Here is a 26,154-nt window from a genome sequence, read left to right as displayed (position 1 = left end):
AGTTACTTTACACTCATGTTAAAAAGAGAAACTCCTCACCAACTGGAGCCCAGAATCTGGTTTCCTGTTCTGATTTCAGCTCCTTTTATAAAGACGGGAGGCGGGAAAACAAGAAGTGATGAAACAACTTCTGCTAAGTTGCTCAATATTCATTGGAAATGATGCTTTGTGTTCGACTTACTTGGAACATTTTATTATTGTAGATGAAAACATAGATTTCTTCAGAAATGTCATGTTAACCCCTGATTACTTCTGGAGCGCCTGGTGGAGCCTGAGGACTTTGCAGTTACACAAATTTAAGATTCAGTTACATAAAGATCAAATTTTTCACAGCAAAATGTGATCACAATTCATTTTTCTCCTGCTATAACTATAAATATTAGTGTGACTGAATTCAAAGCACGTTGTGTCTTTATTATCTAGGATCTGAACTTCCTCTGGTTGGAGACTTTTACTCTCTGCACCAGTTTAACTTCTACTGTGGATCTTCTGAGAGACAGAACCACACAGAAAGCACCAAATCATCATGTTTTTGGATCTGGTATATGTAGACAGCTGACGTATTGTCACAAGATGCGAGATAAACCCGACTCAGTTATCCATTTTACATTCTTTTTAAAATAATTTCTGGTAAAAGAACGTGAGGCTCCTCAGCAATCATCTGTTTCCTGACACCAAAAAGGTTCTGGGATCAAATCTGCATTGTGCACAACGAGTGACTGGATGAATGGAAACATTTCAACAGGTCAATAAATAAAACTAAATGTTTAATAAAAAGAAATTTAACAATAGTATTGAAATGATTAATTTTTATTCCATTAACAATTATTAATGAAAAGCAACTTTGACATTTTCAAAATTATTCTGTTAAAGTTTTTAATCTCTCAGTTTTTATCTTTGTAACCTGACATGCAAGAGTTTCAGCTGCTTTTCAGAGGAACTAAAGGAAACGTTAACAAGTAGCAAAGATTATGAAATAATCACCTGGAAATAAGAGCCTGAGGGCTTTAGCTTTAGCTTATTAAAACAGCCGAGCTGTAAAACCAGTTTAAATTACTCTCACTCTGATCACTGACTGGTGTTTAGGGCAGATATGTTTTGGGAATATGTATCCAGTCCTGTCTTTGGGTCAGGAAGAAAAAGAATAAAGGTTCCATCTGCAGGTAGTGAATCTACCAGCAGCCTTCAAGAATCTCCCAGAAATCTTGTGAATAAGTTGTGTTTATTGGCTGCAGTTATTGCCATAGCTTGTGCATCTTTTTGAACATTTTTCCTTCCACTCAACTTTCCATTCAGGATGTAGCAGTGTGTGAACAGTCAGGCTCTTTTGCCAAACCACGGTGTGGAATGGGTTAGGAGTTACATGCAATCATGGTGGAAAAAAGACCTGTCCAAGGCTTTACAAAATTATGTTTTAAAGACAAATGTGGTTATTAATTTTATTTAAAAAAACAACAACTTTATGATCACTTTCTCTATTTTAAGGCTGTATGCACATGCATTAGTGAATTATACCTTCATAGAAATGATGTAACATTACTCACTGACAATTTATGCGAGTCTAGAGACTAATGTCAGAAATTCTCCATATTGCAACTAAAGTTTTTTTCTTGACTTTTATTTGAAGAGGAATGACATTTGAACTTTATTCTGTCATACATAAAGGAAAATGTTCCCTTATGTTGCCATATTCTTCACAAGAGGCCCAACATATTTCTTGTAAATTGATGAATTCCTTCCTGAACGGATTAACATTAGCAATCTGATAACATTCAGGCCTTCCTTTCAAGGCCTACTGACAATTTATATGGTCACATTTTTTCTATCCTTCTGCTTTGATTGAAGAGCTTTTGAGACGTCTTTAGCCTTGGGAAGTGGCTGGTTTTAAATCTTCCTGACAGCAGCTTTGTAAAAGCTGTGATTTCTCTGCAAATGAACGTTTCCATGCTTCTCACATTTTCACCTCCAGCTCAGGTTTCACTGAAACAACACAAACTCTCTCAGTTTAGGTAAAAATAAATATCAAATAACTAATTCATGATAGCCAGTATACAAAATAACAGCCTTTACGAGGGCTGATGCATAATGCCCTCAGACATTATTCTGAGGGTATTATGAGGGCATTATAACATGCTCAGTAGTGATTAGTGAATACATATACATATAACACTTTATTGCTTCATTCATGCATGTCAATATTGGTGCTAGATGAGTCAGTACACAGACGCACTTCAATGTATTTTAATAAGATTTTAGGTGACACAACAAAATACTGCATGATTGTGACATGGTTTAGGTGAAGCAGAACTCTTGTAAAGTTTAGATTTATGGCTTGAACCCAAACCTGACCCAAAAGTCAGGCCAACTCAGATCATAATGAAAAACACAATAGTCATAGATGTTGCATCAACTGTTTATTTATCTTTTTTTTCTTTTGTAAAATGCTTCAGATTATGTAAAAATGCTGCAAGGACTTTTAGCTAATGGGTACTTTACATCTTGAAGAATAAGCATAGAAACAAAAAACATAAAGATGAAAATTTGCCCTTAAGAAAAGAAAATGTACCGAAACAATCCAACAACCATCCAAAACCGGTTCCACATTTTTTACACCTCTAACAATCAAAGTAGTAACATTACAGGAAACAATTTAGCAATGCTTTCAGTAATACTTTAGGTTTTTAAGGTTTCTTTTTCCAAAATGATGGAAAGTTGTTTATCTTGATCAATGTTTGCCATCAGTCAAGACTGACTTGGACAAAGAACTATAAAAGGTGCCATTCAGGGGCCAAAACTACTAACATGCAGAATAGCAATAAGATGTACTGTGATAATAAACATGCAAAGATAGCTCAGAAACATTGAAAATGAATCAAGATCCCTAATATCAGCGACTGGCTCACGATTAAGGCCTTACAGCTCATCTCTGGCCGCGTTTATGAGTTTCATTGCATCAGTACTTATGTTGCTAGCTGCTCGGATTGCAGATTTCATAGCCGTCTCAATCCAAGCGTGGGGGAAGCCTATGTGTTCACCAGCAAAATAAATCCTGCCCTCATTCTTTTGGAGCTCCTGGGTGTACTGCAGGTGCTCATAAGGAGTGAAGAGAGCGAAGGCGCCGTGGCTGTGGGGGTCCAGACTCCACTTCTTCACCAGAATGCCAGTGCAGAGGGACTTGACGTGTTCGCCGTGGATCAATGCCAAGTCTTTCAGGACCAACTCTTTCAGGTCCTCATTGGTCAAACTCAGGAGGAGATTGGAGTCTTCAGCCCAGGTATAGGAAGCCAGGAGGACGCCGATCGTTTTGTTTTTTGGGAAGCTGTGGCTGGGGTAGTAGATGAATCGAGAGGGTCGGTCAGTGACGCTCTTTCCTCCATAGATGCCTTCTTTCTCCCAGAACTTTTCACTAAAGGTGAGGACAACTTTGGTGGAGCCTCCATAGTGGATTGACCTCAGAGCATTTATCTTGCTGGTGGAGAGAGGCGGATCGTAATCAATAAAGAGCGCTGCTTTGGCAGAGGCTGTCACCAGAACCGCATCAGCTGTAATATTAGAAAGACCGTCTGTTTGGTCAGACTTATATGACACTGTGACTGGATCATTTGTCTCAAAGCGGTAGATTTTCTTGACTGTAGAGTTCACTTTGACCGTGTCCTTTTTGAGAGTTTCGTAAAGAGCTTTGGGGATTAGATCTGTCCCTCCGGTCACTTCACTGTATCTGGAGATTAGAAACAAATCAAGTAACTGTTAATGAATGTGTGATCAACAGATTCCTTTTACTGTTTTTGTAAGAATGTGCCATAAAGTTGTGTTAATCAATCATTCTTTAAACGTATATTGGTTCAAGTGATTAGAACACTTGAATTTAATGACATTTGGAAGTATCTTTTGTCTTACAAGGGCAGTGCTCTAAAAACGCTCAGGTCCTAAAAGTGAAGGCCACTGGAGACTCCAGGTATGTTTCAACATGACATAATTAAAACATTGTCACAATAACATTTTATTTTGTTCTTACTTCACAGAGTCGTTGACATCATTCATGAGGTAAATCATCTCAGTCAGAGCGTTGGCCATGATGCTGTTTTCATTCAGGATGTCTCCCATCATCCTAATGGCTTCTGGACTCAAATAGGTATTTTCTTTCAGATATTCCTGTTTACAAAAATATGTTTTGACCCATGAGGATTTAAAACCAGATAAAAAAGAGCAAAAAAAATCAAATCATGGATGCTGCAAAGTGAAACTTACCTTTACAGAGAAGTGATCAAACGTCTTCAGAACTTCCTCACATGTCTTATTTTTAAGAAAATCTGTCACCTACAGGAAGCATAACTTGGATCAGTATACTGGATAAAGGATTCAACCCACACACAACCAACATGTGAACAAAAGTTTTTTGTGTGTTGTTCTAAAAATCAAGATAATCTGTAGAAACCTGGTGTAAAGACGCTAGCAGACCCCACACTTCCTCCGTTTACCTTCAGTAAAGCCTCCTGCAGCAGCTCACTGGCCTGTTTATTTGTCTCGTTCACATTTAAGCTATAATTCAGGATGCTGGGATTTTTCATCACTTCTGAAGTCTTGTGCTTCTCCCTATTCACCCGGTAATAGGTGTTGTTATCAGTCATGTTGAATGTATTCAGTGTCAGGTGCAGTCGGTCGATAATTTTTCGCAGAATCCTGTTGAAAAGTTTTTACATGGTGACTTTAAGCTCTACATCAGCCTTAAATTTGAATCCTGAGATCAACACATCATGTTTTCAGAGCAGTATTATGTTAGAAAGCATTTTTACTCACTTATGAGAACTTGGGATCCTCATGGCCCCATATTCAACATACCAGCCCTCTTCTTCATTCCTGTGGGTCAACACCCGTCCTCCAACACGCTCACTTGCCTCCAAAACGGTTACCTTATTTAGAAACAGCAAAATTAAAAAGAAAATATCTATCGATCCATTTTCTTACACCCTTGTCCCTTAGTGGGGTCAGGAGGTGCTGGTGTGTGTGTGTGTCATTACATTATATCCAGCGTCTTGCAGAAGTTTGGCAGCAGTGAGTCCAGCCATGCCGGCCCCAACGATAACAACACGATGATGTTTGGTTATTTTTGGAAGGCCTGTCTCCATTATCTTCTCTAGTGCGTCGTAGTCGGTGTCATTCAAACAATTTGCCAAGATTTCGTGAAGGTTCCAAGGAGAGGAAGAGTGGCTTTGGTACAGAAACAGCAGCAGCAACACGCCCAAAGCAACTGGAGGTACAAAGATGAAAAACATCAACAATTAAAATAACAAATCCAAAAATCTGTTGTTTTCTCTTTATCAGTTGCCCCCGTCTAACACCATGTCCATCACAATTTTCATTTTACAATTTTCAGAAACTATAATTGCGAATCTTGTAAACTTTTACTCTACTTAAATCCATTTCAGAATATTTCAGGTTGCCAACATCCAGAGGCAGTTTTCATGTGTCAAGTTTTACCCAAGAATTTATTTTCATACAGAACCCTCTCTATTCTTTCAAACCTCATATCTGGCATGAACATAGTTTGGTTTATATTCACACAACCTTTCATAAGAATAAGAGAGTAATTCTAATTTTTATTGCTATAACAGTGATCTTAATCAAACAGGTTTTCACAAAAGTATTGATTAACTATAACATACTCACATGGATGTTGTTTTATTTTAATCTGGTCCATTTTTGTCAAGTTTATGCTCCACTCTGAATAAACACATTAATAACATTAAATACCACAGTGTATTGTTGAAATAACAATAATTCAAATTGTACGTGATTAAATACATACAGAAAATATTTATTTTTATATCATAGTTTAAAAAATCTCATATTTTGTAACAACCTTTCAAATTTTTAGTTGAAGAAAACATGTTTTTTGGAATAAAACAAATTGCAAATATGATAAAATAAAATGTACCTTTCCGATTTGAAGATTTTCCCAGCCAGAGACCCAGAGTCCCGTTTTCTGCAGCGAGCCCATCCTCTTTTATACGTTAAGGAGGGTGGAGTAGCAAAGCAGGTTTTTTAACGTTGCATAATTTTCATTGGAAATAGATTTTTCCAATGAAAATCTTTTTCATTGGAAAAATCTCCGTTCCTATTAGAGCCACTCCTGTTTTTACTGAACCTCTCATTATTCCTTTCATCCTCCTGCAGAGATGGGGTCATTTGGTCATTTACTCTGTGCGCAGTCCGGCAGGGTCGCACTAAACCTGCGTGTGTGTATTAAAGTGTTTTTTTTTTTGTTGTTGTTGTTTTTGTGTGTGTTTGTGGTTTCAGTAATTGATGGTTCAATTATAAATTTTTAGGAAACCTTATGAATATTTTTCTGTTGTAAATATAAATTCCTATGGTGATTGTGCAGAACAAAAACATATCGTAAATAAACTCAAAATTGAATTAAAAACACCTGTCTGCACAAAGCAACTGGCGTCGGTGTTGTTCAGTGGTGTTTCACAATCTTAACAGCCTCCTTGCATTTCCAAGGAACTACAGGTGCAGCTTGTGAAGCAGAATTTTAAAACGATGCAGGATAATAAACAGTTTGTACATCCCACACATAACCGACTTCACATGTTTGGGACCGTGCATGTAACAAAAGGTTTTGATCATCACAATGAACGCACTTAAATAAATAAGAGATCATGTTTATATGAACGTCACATAAAATGGTTTTGCTGGGCAAATGAATGAAGTATTGACAAACCAAAACTGTCAAATTCCGATAGCCTGAGGGGAGCCATAAATAAAACTGAGAACAAATTGTAGGGCATCTATAAAACATTTTCTGTTGAAAGTAAAACATTCTGCAGAAGTAACTCTGTGCAAATGTAAATGGGGGAAATATTCCCACTTATTAATTAGAAAAACTGCCATCTGGATAAAGTGTGTTTGTAGCACTAATAATTCACAATCTCAGCAGCAACCTGCATGCTTACATTTCTAAAAACTACAGGTGCAGATTGAAAAAGTGCAGAATCATAAACAGTCTGTATGTTTCTTCACCCACACATAACACAATGAACACAAGTAATGAAAACATCCATTTGAAAGTTTTCCTTTACATGTCAGTTTTTATATAAACTTCACATAAAAATGGACCATGTGATTTTTTTGTTCACCTCTGTTACATTGACATGAAGCATTCCTCCTCAGAAGTTCAAACTTACTTGTTTGTTGTTCTGATGATCCATAAGTCATGGTGGATGCCTGAAGATGTTTGCACAGTGGTAATAGAAAATAAATGCGATATGCAGCAACGTGCATAAAATTAAAAAACTTGTGCAAAACTACTGCAGTATCTAAAACAATCTCCTCTGCTTATTTACAAATTATCTCAAAATGGAGAACATAAGTGAACAGAAATGCTCAATTATTGCATCAGATTCTCAGTTAGACTTGGAACTAAATTTTAGAGTGAGCATTTTCAGATGTTCACATCACAGAGTCTGTCCTGGTCTGTCAGCAAAACTGAAATGAGCAAAAGCTCCAGCACCAATTTTAGCTTCCTTTTACCAAGGCATCATCCAATCTGCCCTGACCAGCTGCATCACAATGTGGCCGGGCAGCTGCACCATCAGAGGAGGAATATCTCCAAGGAAAGAGGGAAGGCAGCAGAATAGATCATTGGTGCCCAGAGCCTGTAGAGTAAAAATAGGAGCCACTAAAGATGCTGCTATAGACTCTCCAGGATGTGGCTCGACACCAACTAACCATGTTTTTAATGTAATTGCTCGTTGCTGGTGTGATTGTCTTTTATGTTGTACTCCTCCCTGTGTGTTCTTGTAAGACACAGTGCAGACGCTGCACCCTCCACCGATGCAGTTAGAAAGCATACTAGCGACGAGCACATGGTGGCGGTTCAAGGCTTTTCATCTCTTTAGTTTGAGGAGGAGGAAGCAGCAGCTCTGTGTTGCTCTCCTGTCGTGAGTCAGTCAAGTCAGATCTACACAGATTTTAATTTTATGCTGGGCAAACTTTCCACAGCTCAGTTTTCAATAATCAGATATTTTCTCTCCAAAGTTAACAGTCATCTCATTCTCCATGTTTAGAGAGATAAAGTTCATTTTGAACCAAAGCCTGTGTGGAGAAGAGGGTTTAATTATTTATTAATATTTTTTTCTTTATTTTGCAAAACTAAATCAGATTATATGGTCTACCTGCATTTTTAATTTGTGATTTTGCAGTAGAATTCACAATGTTTCACATTTTTGTGTTTGAAAATTGCTTGTGGAACAAGTAAATAGTCAAATGCTGTCTGCATGTTGCAGCTTTCAGTCAGAGACTGAATGAACAAATAGATCATCTAAAATAACTCATCAGTCTCAGGTGCATCAAACCTCCATCAGTCTTTGTTTTTGGGTCGGTGTCAGTTTGTGTCTCTGCGTTTATTTCTAGATGTTCGACTTTAACCTGCAGCTTTATTCAGCCCCAGAAACAAAGCAGACAGGAAGAGGAAGTTCTGACCCGTATGACCCAGACGTCGGTGTCAGACAGTTCAGTCAGCATCAGGCGTCGGCCATGGAGGTTTCATCTTTCTGTAAGTACCAGGTCATGTAAACCAGCTGCCGGTCCGTTCTGATCCTGGATGTTTGTCTCTTTTCAGGGATCAACTTGTTTCTGCTGCTGATTTCACAACCTGAGCAGAGCTGGTCTGTTCACAGAACCGGTGAGAATTAAACTGATCTTTGTTCTGATGTTTATGTAACGCAGACGTTTGATTTTAATCCCTAAAGGTGAACATAACTGGATCCTTTGAGTTGTTCTATGATCTGCAGACATGAAGACCTACAGCTCATTTATCTTATATTTATTTTATTTCCACTGATTCCTTTCCTTCTTCTGCTCTGATTCAGGTTTTCCTCATGTTTCTCCAGAGAGGCTTCAGTTCTTCGAGTATGAGACAGTAACTGTACAATGTGAGCATTTAGACGGAGTTAATGACTGGAGAGTAAAGAGGAAATTCAACGACAAAAGAGCAACAAACTCTTCAGATCCCTGCAGCTCAGCAGAACCTTCCTGCACTCTGGATCCGTCCTTCGAAGTTTACAGTGGAGAATATTGGTGTGAAAACGATGAAGGAGAAACGAGCAATTCTATTAACATTTCTATTACAGGTTTGTATTAAAATTAATTTATAGACAATAGAAAAAACAGGAAAAGACTAAATTCTGTCAATATTATTTAAAAAAACAATTACCATTAATCTTCATCTACAACAAACATGCAAAATATAAAATGTATTAAATGAAATCAGTAACACGTTTAATGAATGATGTGAACATTCATGTGTTTCTCAGCTGGTCTGGTGATCCTGGAGGTTCCGGTCCGACCCGTAGCAGAAGGATCAGACGTGACGCTTCCTTGTATCCACAAGCAAACTGAGCTGAATCACATCAGAGATTTCTATAAAGATGGCCTCCATCTCATGACCTGCTATAACAGCAACATGACCATCAGAAACGTCTCCAAGGCCGATGAAGGGAACTACAGGTGCAGCATCTCTGGAGCCGGAGANTAAAATCCAAGCTACTTTCACATATCTGTAAAATATTACAACCTAAAATCAATAGTTTGTGCTTCACCAGCCCTATGATTTGAAAAGCTACATGTCTAATAACACATGCCAATCAATTAAATGACTCTATTATTACCCATAATAACAGTAATAATAATAATACCAAAATTATGGTATAAATAAAATAAAGAATGCTTCCAAAGCTGCTATAAAAGCGTTAATAATTAGTCGCACACCCCGCAGCTGTAAAAGCAGAAATGTCATCATCCTTTAGGTTGATGTGTTTTTTCTCCTCCCTCTTAAAGGGCCAGAGCCAAAACTTGACTCAACAACCGATGATCAGAAAAGTTCTGGGCATTAAACTATCGTGGTTCCCAAGCTGTTTTTGCAGCAGTGCTCAGCCTCACTTGTACAAACCAAAGATTTCCAAATCATCCAATAATCAAACATCAAATAAAAATAATTAGCTTTATTCATTTAGCATATTTTCTTTTAAATAAGCCCTTGCTAGATTAATTTTTATCTCTTGGTCTGCAGGGTTTCTGCAGTGTCTCTAAAACAACATGAAGAAGAGACAGTGGGGCGCTTGATTTGATCCTTTTTCCAAGTCTGTGCAAAAATAAAAAGTGCAATTAAAAGGTTGATGTTTCTTGGAGTTCTTTGGATGAACTTTTATATTTGTTAAAAGAAAAAAAGTCTTAATAAATAAATAAATAACTTCCAGTGATGGATTTTGCTAGAGGACATCATAACCTCACATTAGTTTGCAGCTTTGTGAAATGGACCAATTAGCCGTTGAAAAGCCACCTCATCCAAGCACAAAGCTTTGTTTTTTTTAAATTGGTGTGTTTTCATTAACCCTCCCACAGAGGCGGGGTCATTTAGACCCCACAAGTTTTTTACTCTGTGCGCAGTCCAGCTGGGTCGTACTGACCCTGTGTGTGCTCTAATAAGGAGAGAGGCGGTTCAATACTGGGAGTTTGAAAACTGTAACAATGAATTGCTGCTAATTTGAAAATAAAGTGCAGGTGTGAGGTTAGAGCAGCGTTCAACTCACACTGTTTAGAAAAATAATAAAAAAACAGAGAGTTTCTAATTTATGGTATAAAATACCAGCAGCTGTTGTCAGAATTTCACCAAAATAAATGCTGTAAAATTTTGGCAATCACAGCTGCCAGTATTTTACTGTAAATAAAACACTTTTTTAATTAATTAATTAATTTTTTTACAGTTCAGGCAAAGGGAGACAGAGACAGCATACAGGAGGAGGAAGGAGGAAACTAAAATCCCTCCAACTTGAATAAAACTTCAAGCTAAAATCTTATTTAATTCCTAAACACAGGAAATAAATAATAAACATAAAATAACTAAGAACAGAAGGATCCAATGCTGAGCTAATCAAAGCAAAGATAATAAACTAAGGCAATAAATAAATAAAACTATCAATCCAGAAAGAATAAACAAATAAAACAACTTAAGATTCTGACAGGAATTTTTCCTTTTTATTTTCCAGATTTGTCTCTAAAACTAAAGACAGATGCAGTAATTATGAATATCTGCATATGAATTCACTGATAAAATGTAAAGACTCTTTTTCATTTTTCCAACCCCTGAAACATTTGCAGCTCCATGAGTCGGTGAGTCTCAGTGAACTGACACTCCGAAGTCTCATGGCTGTTAAAACCTGAATGTTTCTGAGGAAATGACTGAATGTTAGCAGGTTTTCTGGTTCAAGTCTAGAACAGTTATAAACTGCAAAAATGGAAATAAACATTTAGTTAGACAAGAGTGAAAATATTAGTCAAAAATATGAATTAATAATTCAAATAATTGTTTATTATAAAAATGCTAAGCTAAATAAACAAAACAAAGAGCTTTCCAGGGAATCTTACTGCAGTGACGGTTCTTTGTTTTCTCAGTAAAAGTCAGCAGAGATTCCAGGGAAAGAAACGCCTTTGTTCCAACTCATTATAATAAACAAGACAACTTATTTTCACCAACGTTGCAGCATTTAAAGGGACAGACGCCTCTGCAGGTAACAAAGAGGTAACAGCTCCAAGGTAAGAACTGATTCATGAATTACAGTTAATCAGGAATGTTATGTTGAAAATGTAATATCAAAAATCATTGTTTTGTGCTGTTTTCTCAAATGAATTAAAGATAATAAAATAAGCAAAGTAAAAATATTGAACTATTGTCTTTCAATTTTAAATCTTCGCTTTATTGCATGCAGTAAAAGTTTTCAGGTGAGATGAATCAGCTGTAAATGGAGAAATAAATTCACATATGATGTGATACAGTTAAAATTAATCACAATTTACAAATTAAAATGTACCAGAAAATAACTCAAAACCAGTTGATTGACAAGTTTTATGTGTTTATATTATTTCAGAGAAGATAAAAAAAATGCATCCACCACTTGTAAAAACATCTCTATGTGAGTATTTGCTTGGTATTTATTGTTATTTTTTGATCTCAGGTTTCATGCATTTAATGTTTCTAAAACCTAAAATGTGAATTTTTTAGAGTATCTCTGGAAAGACGATTCAAACCTTTCAACATGAGCTTCTATTTGCATCTGATTTTATTTTTCTTTCTAGAAAAGTCTGTAGGTTTTATTACCTATTATATTGATGATATATTATCTAATCATCAGTGATCTGTACGACACATTTTACAGTTTTAATTTCCTCTTTCTTCCCTGTTTTGTGTCGCCAGCTGTCTTTGGCTTGATGCTGCTGCTGCTGCACCAAAGCTGTTCCTCTGCTGCCAGCCTGAAAGATAAACTGACCGACTGTTTGAAGGACAAAGACTACGATGAACTGGTGCGCATAGCAGAACACGGCCTCCCAAAGACACAGAAACCTCACCATGTTGTTATTGTTGGAGCTGGGATGGCCGGCCTGACGGCAGGAAAACTCCTGCAGGATGCAGGACATGAGGTACAATTAAAACATTTTGGACAAACTCAGTAACAACGAAGCTCCTGCTCTCTGGTGGATGTAATGTTTGTTTGATTTTAGACCCAATTTCTGCTTCTAGCACACAATGTTACTATAAATCTTTTTCTTTCTGTAATTTTTAATAAAAAAGGTCACCATCATAGAAGCTAACAATCGTGTTGGTGGACGAGTGGAAACGTTCAGGAATCACCAGGAGGGCTGGCACGCAGAAATCGGGGCCATGAGGATCCCAGGTTTCCATCAGTAAGTTTCATATCTGAACTCGACTGAGTTTTAAAACAACACATCTGAAACCATGAGCTGACATCGTTTCTAACAATTATCTCTCCATAGCATTGTCCTCACATTTGCTGACAATCTGGGGCTGAAGCGCAGGGATTTCATCATGGATGACAACAACACATACTACCTGGTCAACGGGGTGAAGAAAAGGAACCATGAGGTGAAAGAAAACCCCGACGTTCTGCTGTACAACGTGTACGAGAGCGAGAAGGGCAAGTCAGCCGAGGAGCTGCTGCAGCAGGCTTTGACTCCGGTGAGTGGGAAACAAAATAAGGGTGGAATGAAGACAAAGAATCACAGCTGGAGTTTGTTACTTTCTAAATGCTCTCAGGTACGGATGTGGTTCTTAGACAGTCGTAACGGACGGGGAATGACTTTAAAAGTTAATAGTTTAAACGTTTCTTCAGTTAAATAAATATTTATTTTGTTTTTTGTAGGTTAGGATGGAAGTTGAAGAACATGGCTGCAACTACACACTGCAAAAATATGACCATTATTCTGTAAAGGTAAAGTACAACATGTTTTAATAATTGGCATAAAGCAACAGACAATGCTGCTGTGAAATATGAGTGACTCTTGTTTTTCTGCCTGAAGTGTTATGATGTCATGTAGGGAATAAATTACAGAAAAAAAAAACATGTTTTTCATGTCAACATGTACCTGCATCAGTCATTTACAGCTACAGGGTTCTGGTGTAAAGCTTCATTTAAATAAGATCAAACTGGAGGTAAAGGCTGATTTGCCTCTAGTTAAAGAATTAGAAGCACACGGAGTCTTCAGTTGTAAACATGTTTGTTTATCAGGAGTATCTGAAAGAAGTTGGACGTCTGAGCGACGGAGCCATCAGAATGATTGGAGACCTGCTGAACGAGCAGAGCCTGATGTACACGGCGCTGAGCGAGATGGTCTATGACCAGTCCGACGTCAACGACACGGTCAGGTGAGGCCAGGAAGAAGCTTTAAACACAGGAGAACTAGAACTGCAGCTCTGTCTGTAAACCTGTTGGATCTGAGATGAACTGACATTTAATATCACTGATGATATAATAGTAGATTGAATGCATGTAATAACAGCAGCTTATTTCTCCTACATGTGAAGGTACTTTGAGCTGACTGATGGCACTGATAGTCTCCCCAACGCCATCGCTCTCCCTCTCAATCAAGCCATTCATCTGAACTCTACGGTTCAGCATATCATCCAATCAGAGGACGGAGTCATTGTCCAGTACCAGAGAAACCAGTCAGACGGTCCTACAAACGTCTCTGCTGACGCCGTCCTGGTCACAACCACGGCCAAGGCAGCTCTTTTCATGGAGTTCTTTCCGCCTCTTTCTGTACAAAAGATGGAGGCCCTGAGGACGGTCCACTACGACAGCGCCACCAGGATCACGCTGACGTTCAGCGAAAAGTTCTGGGAGAAGGACGGGATCAAAGGAGGGAAGAGCATCACAGACCGACCCTCTCGGTTCATCTACTACCAGAGCTACAGCTTCCCAAGGAATCACACCATCGGCGTCATCCTGGCCTCCTACACCTGGTCCGACGACTCGCTGCTCTTCCTCGGGGCCAGTGATGAGCAGCTGAAGGAGGTTCTTCTGAGAGATTTGTCTGAGATCCACGGTGAGATCGTCCGGGATCTCTGCACCGGCATCCTGGTGAAGAAGTGGAGCCTTGATCCTTACAGCCTGGGGGCCTTCGCTCTCTTCACTCCGTATCAGCACTTGGACTACGCCAACGAGCTGTTCAGGAGCGAAGGCCGGATTCACTTTGCTGGCGAACACGCCGCCTTCCCTCACGGCTGGATCGAAGCGTCGATGAAATCTGCAATCAGGGCCGCTGCGAATATTAACGCAGAGGCTCGATCTGGGAGAAACGAGGGCCGAGACGAGCTCTGAGCTGGAGGTAATGCTTCGGTTTAGGGTGAAGCATCTCTTTTAAGATGCTGTTTTGTTACTTAGATTAACTTTTCTCCATTACATAAATATTAGTTAATGTGTGTCATGTGCTTCGATTGATTTCTTTGGTTTAGTTTTTTCTGTTTGGGCTAATGGGATTTTTGTTTTCTTTGTTTAAATAAAAATATTGAAATAAAAAAGGTTTTATTGTGCAAAATGTGTTTTAGAACATATATTTCATTTAACACATTTTTCCAGTGCACAGTGATCGTAACCAGAGGTTATGGAAACAGATGATTTCTGTTTTTCCATAAAGAGGAGTCAGTCCTGATCTGAATTTGGTTTATGAAGCTTCTACAGTTTTGGGAGAAAAACAATCAGACATTTAAACAGAACATCAACAAAAACAATAGATTTTTATGTAAAATATACAGTTTCATAGTCCTCTGCCATGAAAGCATTTTAATCACTGTAATTGATTCTTTCTCCAATCTAATTAGTAAGTGGAAATAAACAATGACTGAAAAATATCTGGGGATTAATTTTAAATTTGTGAGAATTTTTTTTTTCACGTTTTTAATGAAATGTGAAAAAAGGACATTTTAATAATTCATTGTGTAAAATGTTCCATATTTTCTACTCTGGATCATTTAATTCCCAATAAATTTAAGATGAATCAGTTCTAATATGACATGTTATGAACTTTAAAAGTAAACAGTATTTCACTGTATTTTATTTGCTGATCATCATCAATATGTAGTTATTGTCATAATCTGTGTGAGGATCTGAAAGTGTTTGATTTGATCTTTTAATGCATATTTCTTACATTCAGATCCACTTTACAATATTAAGTACAAATACTGGTAAAAACTAAACTTTCAACTATCAAACACTGTTGATTAAATTTCAAGGAGTTTCAACTTCCCCAAATTTAACCTTTTATTTCTGGTAATCCTGTTTATGATTTATTCTACATAAATTAAAATGAGGAAGGAGACAGTTACACTGTGTCAATTAATAATGCATGTTGAATTAAATGAAATAAAAAATGTTATGGATCCATTTATGGTTGGTTGTGGTGCATCCTGATCATTTAAATCTAATGTGAAGAACCAAATAAATAATAATGTTTCATTATATATTTTAAATGATGAGTGGTTTCTGCCATTGCTTTTACATATTAATTATGATAATGAGGCTGTGCTGAACATTCAGACTATGGTTAATCTGTAATCTATAAAAACATCAGTAAACAAAACAGAATCGATGTTGATAATGTATCAAATTTTAGTCACTATGAATTATGACAACAAAATATTACAAAGTTTTTACAAAGTTTTGCTTTTCTTTTTCTGAACATGAATTACTTCTAAGTTTCCTTTTCATCAAGTTGTTTTTGTATTTTCTTTACATGGTTTTCTATCTCCTGTTTTCTCTCCTTCAGCTTGTTAATTTCATCATTTGTTCTCTTTATCAGTTTATCTGTGATAAATCCGACCTTTAGATGACCTTTCTTTCTTTCAGTCAGTTTCTCTTTGCTCTCTGTTATAGTTTCCTTTAGTTTTAAATATCCTTGTGCTTTTTTTTCTATCATGTTCCCCGTCTGGTTTGTTACTTCATCATCAACAGCCTTAAACTTCTTCTCATCCTCTTCAATCATTTTTTCTGCCTCCTTCATTTGATCAGTAAGTTGTTTTTTCTGCTCCTTCAGTTCCTCTAACATCTCTGTTAGTGATTTAATCTGCTGATCAATGATTTTCTGATCCTTGTTGCTCTTTTCTAGATCCTCCTTCAGTCTTGCTGCTTTGATGAGCTTCTTTTGCTCTTCACTGATTTTCTTTAACTTCTTTACTGTAGAAACAAGGTGAAGGTTATGATGAATGAAATTTTCTGAAATCTTCCTGACAGAAGACACTCACCCTTTTTGTTTTGTTTCTTCATCCAAATAATAAAAGCGACTCCAAGAACAACCATGACGACTAAAATGACATTGAAGCTGATAGAAACGGAGCAGCTGCTCTCATTGATGAAGAAATCATCTGAAACACGACCAAACAGAACCGTTAGTGAAATAACTAAAGTGTTTAAAGTGTTTTATTCTCCCACCTGGAACATGAATGTGTGTCTCTCTGCTCTGGTTGATGTCTCTCTGCTGGACTCTGCAGGTAAAGTTGTTGTTGTTTCTCTTCTCTACAGTCACTCTGCTGCTAACAGTGTAAACACCATCAGGATCTGTGCTTTTCTCTGCAGCTCCAGCAGACATGATGTTTCCGTCTCCGTCCAGCCAGAACATCTCAGGTTCTGGATACCAGCCTGCAGCGCTGCAGTCCAGCATCACTCCACTGCTGCTGACATCCAGTCCAGATAAACTGGCACCAGGTGAGGAGGCGGAGCCTGATGGTCAGAGAGCAGAGATTTCACATTATTTCCTTATGATATGTAGGATGACAGTTCATAGTAACATGTTTTAAAACCAATTTAATCTAGACTCTAGTTTTAAATCTAAATGTAAGAAAAATTGAGAATTTTATCAAACACAGCCCTTGTGTGAGCATATAATAATAATAAAAAAACTAAAAATGCTGTAGGTACCACTTTCAGCCAGCAGGTGGCAGAATATAGACTAAAACACATTTTACATGTGTAAGTAAATCATTAACATCAGTTTAACAAAGTTAGTTATTTAGAGATCAATAAGACACAATAAACACTAAATATATGTTAACCTATTCTAACATATACACATTTCCTCCTGTAAGTATTTTTTTAAGTTTAACTCTAAAAGAAATATTTTAAAAGCTTCTTCCTGAATGTGTTATTTTGTATTTCTTTTGTTTTATTCTTTATTACATCAAACTTTGAATGTAACTGATTACATCACGTAGAAATATTAAATCACATTTTATGATCAGTCACTCAGTACTTGAGTAAAATTTGTACCCAATACTTTTTTACTCTTGAGTATTTTCTTGGAAAGCTACTATTTTAAGTAGTTTTATTTTGAAGTAGTGCTTCTCTTACTTTGAAAACAATATGCAGCTGAAAACAGATGCTAAAAATGATCAGAAGCATCATGCATAAACTGTTCAGCACAATATTTACCACACCCTGGACCAAAACACTAAGAAATAACAAATAAAATAGAAAATACTGCTTTGTGTTTTCCTACCAACAAGCAGGTCGACTGAATCTGCTTTCATCTCTTTTGGGTTGTAGCATCTGAATCTCCCGTTGTCAGAGTGTTTTACTGCCGTCAGTCTCAGAGAAACGTCTCCGTCTTTCAGTCTGTCTGTGAACAGAGACGTTCTTCCCTTGTAGGCCGTGTTTTGTTCATTTACATTTTCACTCCCTTCAAACCACATGAACACAAATCTGGGGTTCAGGTCCAGTCTCCCCCATTCCAGCACCAACTCATCGGGGTTCACAGAACCTCCCAGGTGACACGGTAGAACCACATCATCACCGAGCATCGCTGCAACGAGCCGAGGACGCTCCGTCTGCAGGGACTGACCTGGAAAGGAATGCAACACTTTGTCACTGCCTCCATCAGGGATTTTAATTATCAATGGTCTTAATTAATAAATATAAATTAATTCCATCTCTTTATTAACTTTTTCTCTCAGCAGCCAGAGCTGTTACCATGTTTGTTAGTTACCTTTGCAGCTGTCAACCAGGAGAATGAAGCCAAACATGAGTTCAGCAAAGAAAGGATTTAAAGATAACCTTTGTGGTTTGTGAGCCATCCTGAAGGCAAAAAGGTGACAGATAAAGAGGAAAGAGACAGAAAAGTTTCATCATTATGAAGATTAAACTGTTTAACCCATTTATTTATTATGTAGAGTAAAAACGTTTCCAAGCCAAATGCCGTTTTTTCCTCCTGCTGCTATCATCTCACCATATCAGACATGAATATATGACAGACTGAGTTATTGTGTAATCACTACTGATCAAAAAAGATAAAAAGATACAAAAAGATACGTTTATTTGACTTTCCATGTGCTGCAAATTTCACCTTTAATGTATTTTATATGAATTTAAAAATAAAACAAGTCTTAAATTGTAAAGAAATGACGTTAGAGAGAATAGACCTGCCTTTTAGTGGCTCCTTTCTTCTCTGTCAACTCCAGGGGCCAAAGATCAGAACGAAGGGCCAATAAATTACAGGCGTGGTTTTGTTCTTATAAGAACAGTTTTACTTTTCATTTTAATCAGTTTCTAATCAAACCCCCTCAAACATTTTCTGTTGCAACACTGAATCTATTCAGCTGAAATGTTAATGCAGAAACGTTTTAATAGCTGATTTATAGTAACACAGAGAACAACATCCTGTTAATACTTCATGGATTGTTATGACCTCTGACCTCAGAAGTGGGTCAGCCTCTCCCCCTGCAGGTTTGAGCAGGAACTGACAGATGATTGGTTGCTGAGAGCTGTTGTTTCCTGCTGAAAGCCTATTGGTCCAGCTGTGGACACCAGACCAATCACAGCAGCTGGTTAGACTGATGGACAGTCTCTGTCCAATGAGTTCTCAGTAAGACTCTTCTCCTCTGCTGCTGAAACTTGTCTGGACTTCCTCAGAGTTACTTTTGACTCACTTCACTCAGAAAACTTTGATACGTCTCGATTGGTTATTGGTTTGAGTTGAACATCCTGTCATAATTTTTCTGAAGTTTCTCATAATAAACCTTTTACCTCCTTTCTAACCACATTATTTTTATGCTACATCCTCTCAACCTCTGGAATGAGAGCAAAGAGCCACAATCAGTGTCGCAGTCTTTTCATCCTGGAGAGGAAAAAGGAGCATCAGCTACTAGAGAAGCTGCTGTCGACTCTTCAGGCTGTGGATAGACACCAAGTGTTTCACTTATTGTTATTACTAATTGATGATGTGATTGTCTTTTATGTTGTAGTTCTCACTTGCACTGAGTGTTACAGCAAGACAAAGTGCAAGTGATGCAGTTAGAATCATGTTAGTGATGAGCACATGGTGGCGGTTCAGGGCTTTTCATGGCTTTAGGAAGCAACAGCAGAAGCAGAAGCAGAAGCAGCTGTAGCAGCAACAGCAGCAGCTGCAGAAGCAGAAACAGCTGCAGCAGAAGCAGAAGCAGAAGCAGCTGCAGCAGCTGCAGCAGCTGCAGCAGCAGCCGCAGCAGAAGCAGAAGCAGCTGCAGCTGCAGCAGCTCCGTGTTGCTCTCCTACCACAGATTTTCAAACATTTTATGCTGGGCAAACTTTCCACAGCTCAGGTTTCAATGATCAGATATTTTCTCTCAGACAGGCACAGTTCACTTTGCACCACATGGCGTCTTATTTATTATTTATTCAGTAATATTTCTTTATTTTGAAAAACTAAATCAGATTTTGTTGTTGCTATTTTTTTAATTAAATGATTTTGCAGTAGAATTCACAATGTTTTACATTTTTTGTGTTTGAAAATTGCTTGTGGAACAACTAAATAGTCAAATACTGTCTGCATGTTGCAGCTTTCAGTCAGAGACTGAATGAACAAATAGATGATCTAAAATAACTCATCAGTCTCAGGTGCATCAAACCTCCATCAGTCTTTGTTTTTAGTTTGTCAGTTTGTGTCTCTGCGTTTATTTCTAGATCTTCAACTTTAACCTGCAGCTTCATTCAGCCCCAGAAACAAAGCAGACAGGAAGAGGAAGTTCTGACCCGTATGACCCAGACGTCGGTGTCAGACAATTCAGTCAGCATCAGGCGTCGGCCATGGAGGTTTCATCTTTCTGTAAGTACCAGTTCATGTAAACCAGCTGCCGGTCCGTTCTGATCCTGGATGTTTGTCTCTTTTCAGGGATCAACTTGTTTCTGCTGCTGATTTCACAACCTGAGCAGAGCTGGTCTGTTCACAGAACCGGTGAGAGTTAAACTGATCTTTGTTCTGATATTTATGTAACGCAGACGTTTGATTTTAATCCCTAAAGGTGAACCTGATTTGATCCTTTGAGTTGTTCTATGATCTGCAGACATGAAGACCTACAGCTCATTTATCTTATATTTATTTTATTTCCACTGATTCCTTTCCTTCTTCTCTTCTGCTCTGATTCAGGTTTTCCTCATGTTTCTCCAGAGAGGCTTCAGTTCTTTGAGTATGAGACAGTAACTGTGCAATGTGAGCATTTAGACGGAGTTAATGACTGGAGAGTAAAGAGGAAATTCAACGAAAAAAGAGCAACAAACTCTTCAGACCCCTGCAGCTCAGCAGAACCTTCCTGCACTCTGGATCCGGCTTTAGAAATCCACAGCGGAGAATATTGGTGTGAAAATGATGAAGGAGAAAAGAGCAATTCTGTTAACATTTCTATTAGAGGTATGCATTAAAATTATTTTTTATAGGAAATAGTAGAAGTAGCAAAAGAACAGGAAATGTATCAAGAAAATTATTTTAAAACAAATTAAAAATTCAACTGTTAACTGCTTTAACCAACTGCTGCCAAAAAACCTTTGTGACACAAAGTCTCCTCTAAAAAATTTTTAAATTAAAAGATTTTTAAACATATTTCTATGTATTTCTTAGTTGGTTTGGTGATTTTGGGAACGCCGATCCAGACGGTAGCAGAAGGATCAGACGTGACGCTTCGATGTATTCACCAGCAAACTGAGCTGAGTCACATCAGAGATTTCTATAAAGATGGCCTCCATCTCATGACCTGCTACAGCAGCAACATGACCATCAGAAACGTCTCCAAGGCCGATGAAGGGAACTACAGGTGCAGCATCTCTGGAGCCGGAGAATCTCCTGAGAGCTGGTTGGCTGTTCACCAGACACTCACAGGTTGGTTGGCTTGTCTTGGTTCTTATTGTGTCATGTTGGTGATTTAAAGTTTAATATCTGAAATTTACTATTCAGCACCGAGTGAAGGGAGTCCCACTGTGACAGGTTAGTGATTCTTTTTCTCTGCTTTTCTTTTGTTCTTTGTCTGTATCTGTTTGTCTACTAACATCTGAAATGTTTCTTTCAGGCCCGTCTGTAAAAAGTCCTTTGGTTCCTTTGGTTCGGTCCAAACCCTGTAAAACCTTCATTCTTCAGTCCACAGCAAAGTTTCTACTGGTGGCCTTGTTGTCTGCAGTGATCGCTCTGATTCACTACAAGAGAAAACGACGAACCAGTAAGAACTTTATTTAATGGATTATTATTTAGGAAGTCACAGTGGGTTGAAGTGAGGACAGAGCCACTTCATTTTAACACCATGATGCTGTTATTGGACCCATATAAACTGTACATTGTGTATGAATATGCAACATTATTCTGATCACAGCACAAATCTAAAAACGTGTTTGTTTCCTTCTCTGTCTGTTATTAGCACACAGAAAATGTTTCAGCTTATCAAGCCATCAATATCATCAACACAGTTTATCTCAGTTACATGATATAAAGGAAAAACAGACAGACCAGCCTAGAAAAGTCTGAATAAAGTAAACCTCCTCCTACCTAATAATTACATTTAGAGAAACTGTACAGTTTAGACAGTTTAGACTTTTCTCAAGTCAAATCTTCCCGTCTCAAGCTGATGGCCAGACGATCTGCTTTAGGATTTTCTGGTTCCGTCTCAATCGTCTCCTTTTCTCCAGTCCGTCACTCAACCAGCACATTTACAGTCAGGTTGATGATTTTACTCCACATACAAAACTCACCTCAAAAAAGTTTCTGTTTTTTAAGATATAATTTTGCAAAGATATTAAAGACCAAGTTATGTTAGAGGAAGGATGATTTGTTTTATTTTACGATCTTTTATCCTGGTTTATGTCAAATAAAAGTAAAATATTTGGTGATTGGCAGAGATCAGGTTGGTTTAGATCGATGGTTTGACAAATAAATTCATTATTTGTTTTGCATTTGCTGCTGTTATGTTTTATGATGAAACAGTTTGATGCTTTCAGTTTGAAAAAAAAAAACATTTTAGGCTGACTATCTAAATTTGATTAAGATGCACTTAATATTTGAATATCTGAAAGTTTTTCCAAATAGAATAAAGACATTTTATTTTATATTCATAACTTTTTGTTTTTCCTTGTGAATCTTCAGGATTAAAATATTTTGTGTCTGGAAAACAAACAGGAGATTCTAAAGGAACCAAAACAGGTATTACTATAAATTAACTATTTTAACATTTGCAACAATCATTATAGAAATTATAAATTTAGTCTCAGAGGTAAATTATTAATGTCTGAAGAAATATGAAGCTTTCAGGAATGTGTCAAAAGTTGAGGCAGTAAAACATTTAGATGGTTTTACAGAAATTTATTGCATCATAAAGTATCTTTATGACAAACAGCTCGACTGTGTTTATCTTGTTTTTATAACTTCTTGCCATTTATTCAGTGTATGGATAAAATATTGAGTCAATATCTTTGAACACCATAAACTGATTGATCTCATTGATTTAACATTTTGTTCAGTTTTATAATTATCTTTGTGTCTGTGAAGCTCAGAGGAGAATATTTTTACCTTCAGGTTAAACTATAAACCACAGGCTGCAGCTAGTCGGTCCTCAGTGTTTATTTAGGTGAAAGTCGCGTTTAGACTACAGAAATAAATCTGCTGCTGCCGCCTGATGAGTTTAGTTTTCTTATTTTGAGAGGAAACTGAAGATAATTTGAGCTTCATTTGTGTCTCACAGAGGCAGAGAGCAGCAGGCAGTCAGAGGAGGAAACGGAGATCTGATCCATGAAGACGAGTCGGTTCTGTGAAACTGAAATTCATTCAACTCAGTTTAATTTACTACCAGTAAAATAAACTGAATTTAATTAATGCCCGTTAATTAACTGGGATTAAGATACAACTTGTGGTCAAAAACATTTTACCATAGGGAAAATAGTAAAAAACTGGAATATTATTACAATCTGCTACATCAATTCACTGTGGGAAATATTTGACTATTAATGTTTTTTTATATTTGCTGATGTTTTTCCTGCACTAAAAGAGAAACTTATTTAGCTCAGTAAATCATTTGTTCTGGATTCATTTCCTTCCCTCTACATGTTTAGCTGATATTTGCATGTTAAATGCTCCTGGATGTGGATCATTTCTGTTTCTTTAACAGATGTTTACAGATTTTATTGTTTGAAAACTGAAAGACTTTTAGTTTAAATACTTCAGAAAACAAAGATAAAATTTTTCTGACCTGTTTTTAAAGGATTGAACGGTCACTTTCACTTTTTAACTGATGTAGTTTATGACAAAGACACGTTTCAGTTTATTCATCATTTAATTTAATTTTCATGCATTTAAATGATTTTTCTCTCAGATACTTCAAACTGTTATGCATACCAAATTATCTAAATAAATTGTCAATATTTGTTAGTGATTAAAGTAATTCCCTGTTTTTGTTTTTTATTAAGTCACCTTCATGGTGGGATCAAAGCTTTAAGGTCATTCAGTGTTAATTTTATTTATAAAGCACTTTAAAAACAGATAACTGGACCAAAGTACTGTGTAATATTCATAAAACACAGATAAAAACAAAAATAAAACACAAAACATTTGCTGTAACAATCAGTGAAAGTGGTATTTTGATGTTCATTCTAAAATAAGTGACCAAATTTACAGTAAAGTTAAATGAACTCAAAAATGACAAAACTTTTTGTTTCAATCACCAAAACAAAAAGCAATCATGTCTTATTCTGTGTCCTGAGGCTTATAAACATTATTTACTCTATTCAGTTATTTACATTACAGTTAAAATATTTGTTCCTGTTGGTGTTGGAGTTAATTTAATGAGTCACATCCAGGACATTTCTAAAACAGTCCCGACATGTAAAAATATAAAGACTGCTGAGTTTAAACGTTCTTCATTCATCATGTAGAAAAGGTTTCTGCTGCTTTATTTCCTCAAAATGTTTTTTGCTTTGAATCTGAAAAATGTCTGAAGGTCTCCACTGAGTCTAATGAACTGAACTGAACTGAACTGAACTGAACTGAACTGAACTGAACAGAACTGAACTGAACTGAACTGAACTGAACTGAACTGAACTGAACTGAACTGAACTACTGATGATTTTATTTCCTCACATCATGTAAAAACTGAATTTAATCTGTTTCTGTCTCAGTAGTAAAATCACATTCATGTCTTCATTTCTTCAAGCTGTTTGTTAATTTCCTCTACATTTTTCTCTATTTCCTGTTTCCTCTCCTTCAGCATTTTAACCTCTTTACATGTTTTCTCTATTAGTTTCACTGTCATCAGCTCCACATGTTGATGATCTTTTTTCCTCTTATCCAGTTTCTCTAGACTCTCTGTCATGATTGCCTTCAGTTTTAAGTATCCTGTTGCTCTCTTCTCCATCACGCTCCCCGTCTGGTTTCTTTCTTCATCAATAACTGAGTTAAGTTTCTCCTCATCCTCCTCAATCATTCTCTCTGTCTTCTCTCTTTCATCACTGAGTTGTTTTCTCTGATCCTTCAGTTCCTCTGACATCTCCATTAATGCTTCAATCAGCTGATCAATGATTCTCTGATCCTCATTTCTATGTTTTATCTCTTCCTCAAGTTCTGATTTCTTCTCAGATAAATTCTCCTTTTCTTTTGTCATGAGCTGCTTTTTCTCCTCATTCACTTCTTCTTTTAGCTTCTTCTTTGCTGCAGAAACAAGAAAAACAAGATTAATGGTTTGGATCAATGAGTTTCTGATTATCAAAACAAATATGTCAGACATTCTGGGTCTGTTTAAAAATCTTAATACATGGATAAATATGGCGTCTCATTGAACAATAAAACACATTAATAATTAACTCACATATTTCAGTTTGCCTCCATTTCCAGGTGAAAGTAGCAGCTCCAATAATAAGAGTGAAAACCAGAATCACAATAGAGCCGATAGAAACGCTGCAGTCAGGCTGAGGAACGAAGAAACCATCTGAAACATGAAGAGTTTCCTGTAAAAACTACAACATCTGAACTGTTAAAGTGTTTAAAGTGTTTTATTCTCCCACCTGGAACATGAATGTGTGTCTCTCTGCTCTGGTTGATGTCTCTCTGCTGGACTCTGCAGGTAAAGTTGTTGTTGTTTCTCTTCTCTACAGTCACTCTGCTGCTAACAGTGTAAACACCATCAAGATCTGTGCTTTTCTCTGCAGCTCCAGCAGACATGATGTTTCCGTCTCCGTCCAGCCAGAACATCTCAGGTTCTGGATACCAGCCTGCAGCGCTGCAGTCCAGCATCACTCCACTGCTGCTGACATCCAGTCCAGATAAACTGGCACCAGGTGAGGAGGCGGAGCCTGGAAATCAGATAAAGGAATGATGGGTGATGTTTGATCATTTTCTGCAAATAAACACAAAATGTTTGCTTTGAATTTTGAAAACAAGTTGTCAGTAGTTCACAGAGTAAAAGAACAATGTTTATTTTACTCTAACATATACCAGTATAGAGAAAAATGAGAGAAATTGATAATTGTGCAGTTGTATCTATGCAGAGAATAACGGCTTTATGATAAATAGTATTTTTGTCACTGGTTC

General features: G+C 37.1%; 4 protein-coding genes and 2 long non-coding RNA genes across 8 annotated transcripts in view; 4 read left to right on the top strand and 2 right to left on the bottom strand.

Moving 5' to 3' along the window:
* Positions 1 to 2,466: 2,466 nt before the first annotated feature.
* Positions 2,467 to 7,218, bottom strand: LOC103149096 (L-amino-acid oxidase-like). Its single transcript, XM_007568113.2, has 7 exons — positions 7,188 to 7,218; positions 5,019 to 5,248; positions 4,798 to 4,910; positions 4,479 to 4,680; positions 4,249 to 4,317; positions 4,016 to 4,152; positions 2,467 to 3,718 (listed from the first exon to the last, which is right to left on the bottom strand). Exons 1-7 carry the CDS (start codon positions 7,216 to 7,218, stop codon positions 2,914 to 2,916), a joined length of 1,587 nt encoding a protein of 528 aa, XP_007568175.1. The 3' UTR covers positions 2,467 to 2,913.
* Positions 7,219 to 8,421: 1,203 nt separating this feature from the next.
* LOC103149033 (uncharacterized) lies at positions 8,422 to 8,915 on the top strand. The gene is made up of 3 exons (XR_477422.2): positions 8,422 to 8,557; positions 8,624 to 8,686; positions 8,874 to 8,915. It is a non-coding gene; the product is annotated as an uncharacterized LOC103149033 (long non-coding RNA).
* Positions 8,916 to 9,304: 389 nt separating this feature from the next.
* On the top strand, positions 9,305 to 14,675 carry LOC103149095 (L-amino-acid oxidase-like). The gene is made up of 8 exons (XM_007568112.2): positions 9,305 to 9,510; positions 12,136 to 12,143; positions 12,254 to 12,477; positions 12,629 to 12,741; positions 12,832 to 13,033; positions 13,218 to 13,286; positions 13,584 to 13,720; positions 13,880 to 14,675. Exons 1-8 carry the CDS (start codon positions 9,305 to 9,307, stop codon positions 14,673 to 14,675), a joined length of 1,755 nt encoding a protein of 584 aa, XP_007568174.2.
* Positions 14,676 to 15,951: 1,276 nt separating this feature from the next.
* On the bottom strand, positions 15,952 to 18,405 carry LOC103149032 (butyrophilin subfamily 2 member A1-like). The gene is made up of 5 exons (XM_016679642.1): positions 18,331 to 18,405; positions 17,845 to 18,186; positions 16,782 to 17,069; positions 16,595 to 16,714; positions 15,952 to 16,526 (listed from the first exon to the last, which is right to left on the bottom strand). The coding sequence occupies exons 1-5, from the start codon at positions 18,365 to 18,367 to the stop codon at positions 16,045 to 16,047; spliced, it is 1,269 nt and encodes a 422-aa protein (XP_016535128.1). The 5' UTR covers positions 18,368 to 18,405; the 3' UTR covers positions 15,952 to 16,044.
* Positions 18,406 to 19,229: 824 nt separating this feature from the next.
* The window catches only part of LOC103149029 (low affinity immunoglobulin gamma Fc region receptor II-like), a 10,653-nt gene continuing 3,728 nt past the window's right edge, over positions 19,230 to 26,154 (top strand). The window contains exons 1-9 of one of the 3 annotated variants that reach the window (XM_016679634.1): positions 19,230 to 19,515; positions 20,283 to 20,424; positions 20,491 to 20,553; positions 20,746 to 21,006; positions 21,214 to 21,471; positions 21,547 to 21,576; positions 21,659 to 21,805; positions 22,723 to 22,779; positions 23,318 to 23,421. In XM_016679634.1, coding sequence (XP_016535120.1) covers positions 19,417 to 19,515; positions 20,283 to 20,424; positions 20,491 to 20,553; positions 20,746 to 21,006; positions 21,214 to 21,471; positions 21,547 to 21,576; positions 21,659 to 21,805; positions 22,723 to 22,779; positions 23,318 to 23,361 — 1,101 coding nt within the window. In that variant the 5' untranslated portion in view covers positions 19,230 to 19,416 and the 3' untranslated portion in view covers positions 23,362 to 23,421. Of the gene's footprint in view, positions 19,516 to 20,282; positions 20,425 to 20,490; positions 20,554 to 20,745; positions 21,007 to 21,213; positions 21,472 to 21,546; positions 21,577 to 21,658; positions 21,806 to 22,722; positions 22,780 to 23,317; positions 23,422 to 26,154 lie in introns of those variants that run through there. The other 2 variants (XM_007568041.2, XM_016679635.1) reach the window with 2 other exon arrangements.
* Positions 25,614 to 25,916, top strand: LOC107838161 (uncharacterized). The gene is made up of 2 exons (XR_001664213.1): positions 25,614 to 25,687; positions 25,773 to 25,916. It is a non-coding gene; the product is annotated as an uncharacterized LOC107838161 (long non-coding RNA).

The sequence above is a fragment of the Poecilia formosa genome, unplaced genomic scaffold, assembly GCF_000485575.1.
Source record: "Poecilia formosa unplaced genomic scaffold, Poecilia_formosa-5.1.2 Scaffold217, whole genome shotgun sequence".
In the NCBI taxonomy this organism is placed as follows: Eukaryota; Metazoa; Chordata; class Actinopteri; order Cyprinodontiformes; family Poeciliidae; genus Poecilia; species Poecilia formosa.
The sequence above is the reverse complement of the archived record's forward strand: the minus strand, read 5'-3'. Positions and strand labels throughout refer to the sequence as shown.

Bases quoted from the DNA above. Each gene is read 5' to 3' on its own strand.
- LOC103149096 (XM_007568113.2), bottom strand. From the start codon at position 7,218: ATGACTTATGGATCATCAGAACAACAAACAA. The intron at 4,153-4,248 runs GTAAGTTTCACT...TTTTGTAAACAG, and splicing joins TTGATCACTTCTCTGTAAAG to GAATATCTGAAAGAAAATAC. The intron at 3,719-4,015 runs GTAAGAACAAAA...TCTAATCTCCAG, and splicing joins GATGTCAACGACTCTGTGAA to ATACAGTGAAGTGACCGGAG.
- LOC103149095 (XM_007568112.2), top strand. From the start codon at position 9,305: ATGTGTTTCTCAGCTGGTCTGGTGATCCTGGAGGTTCCGGTCCGACCC. The intron at 12,742-12,831 runs GTAAGTTTCATA...ATCTCTCCATAG, and splicing joins AGGATCCCAGGTTTCCATCA to CATTGTCCTCACATTTGCTG. The intron at 13,034-13,217 runs GTGAGTGGGAAA...TGTTTTTTGTAG, and splicing joins TGCAGCAGGCTTTGACTCCG to GTTAGGATGGAAGTTGAAGA.
- LOC103149032 (XM_016679642.1), bottom strand. From the start codon at position 18,367: ATGTTTGGCTTCATTCTCCTGGTTGACAGCTGCAAAG. The intron at 16,715-16,781 runs GTGGGAGAATAA...GTCGTGTTTCAG, and splicing joins GACACACATTCATGTTCCAG to ATGATTTCTTCATCAATGAG. The intron at 16,527-16,594 runs GTGAGTGTCTTC...TTGTTTCTACAG, and splicing joins GAAGAAACAAAACAAAAAGG to TAAAGAAGTTAAAGAAAATC.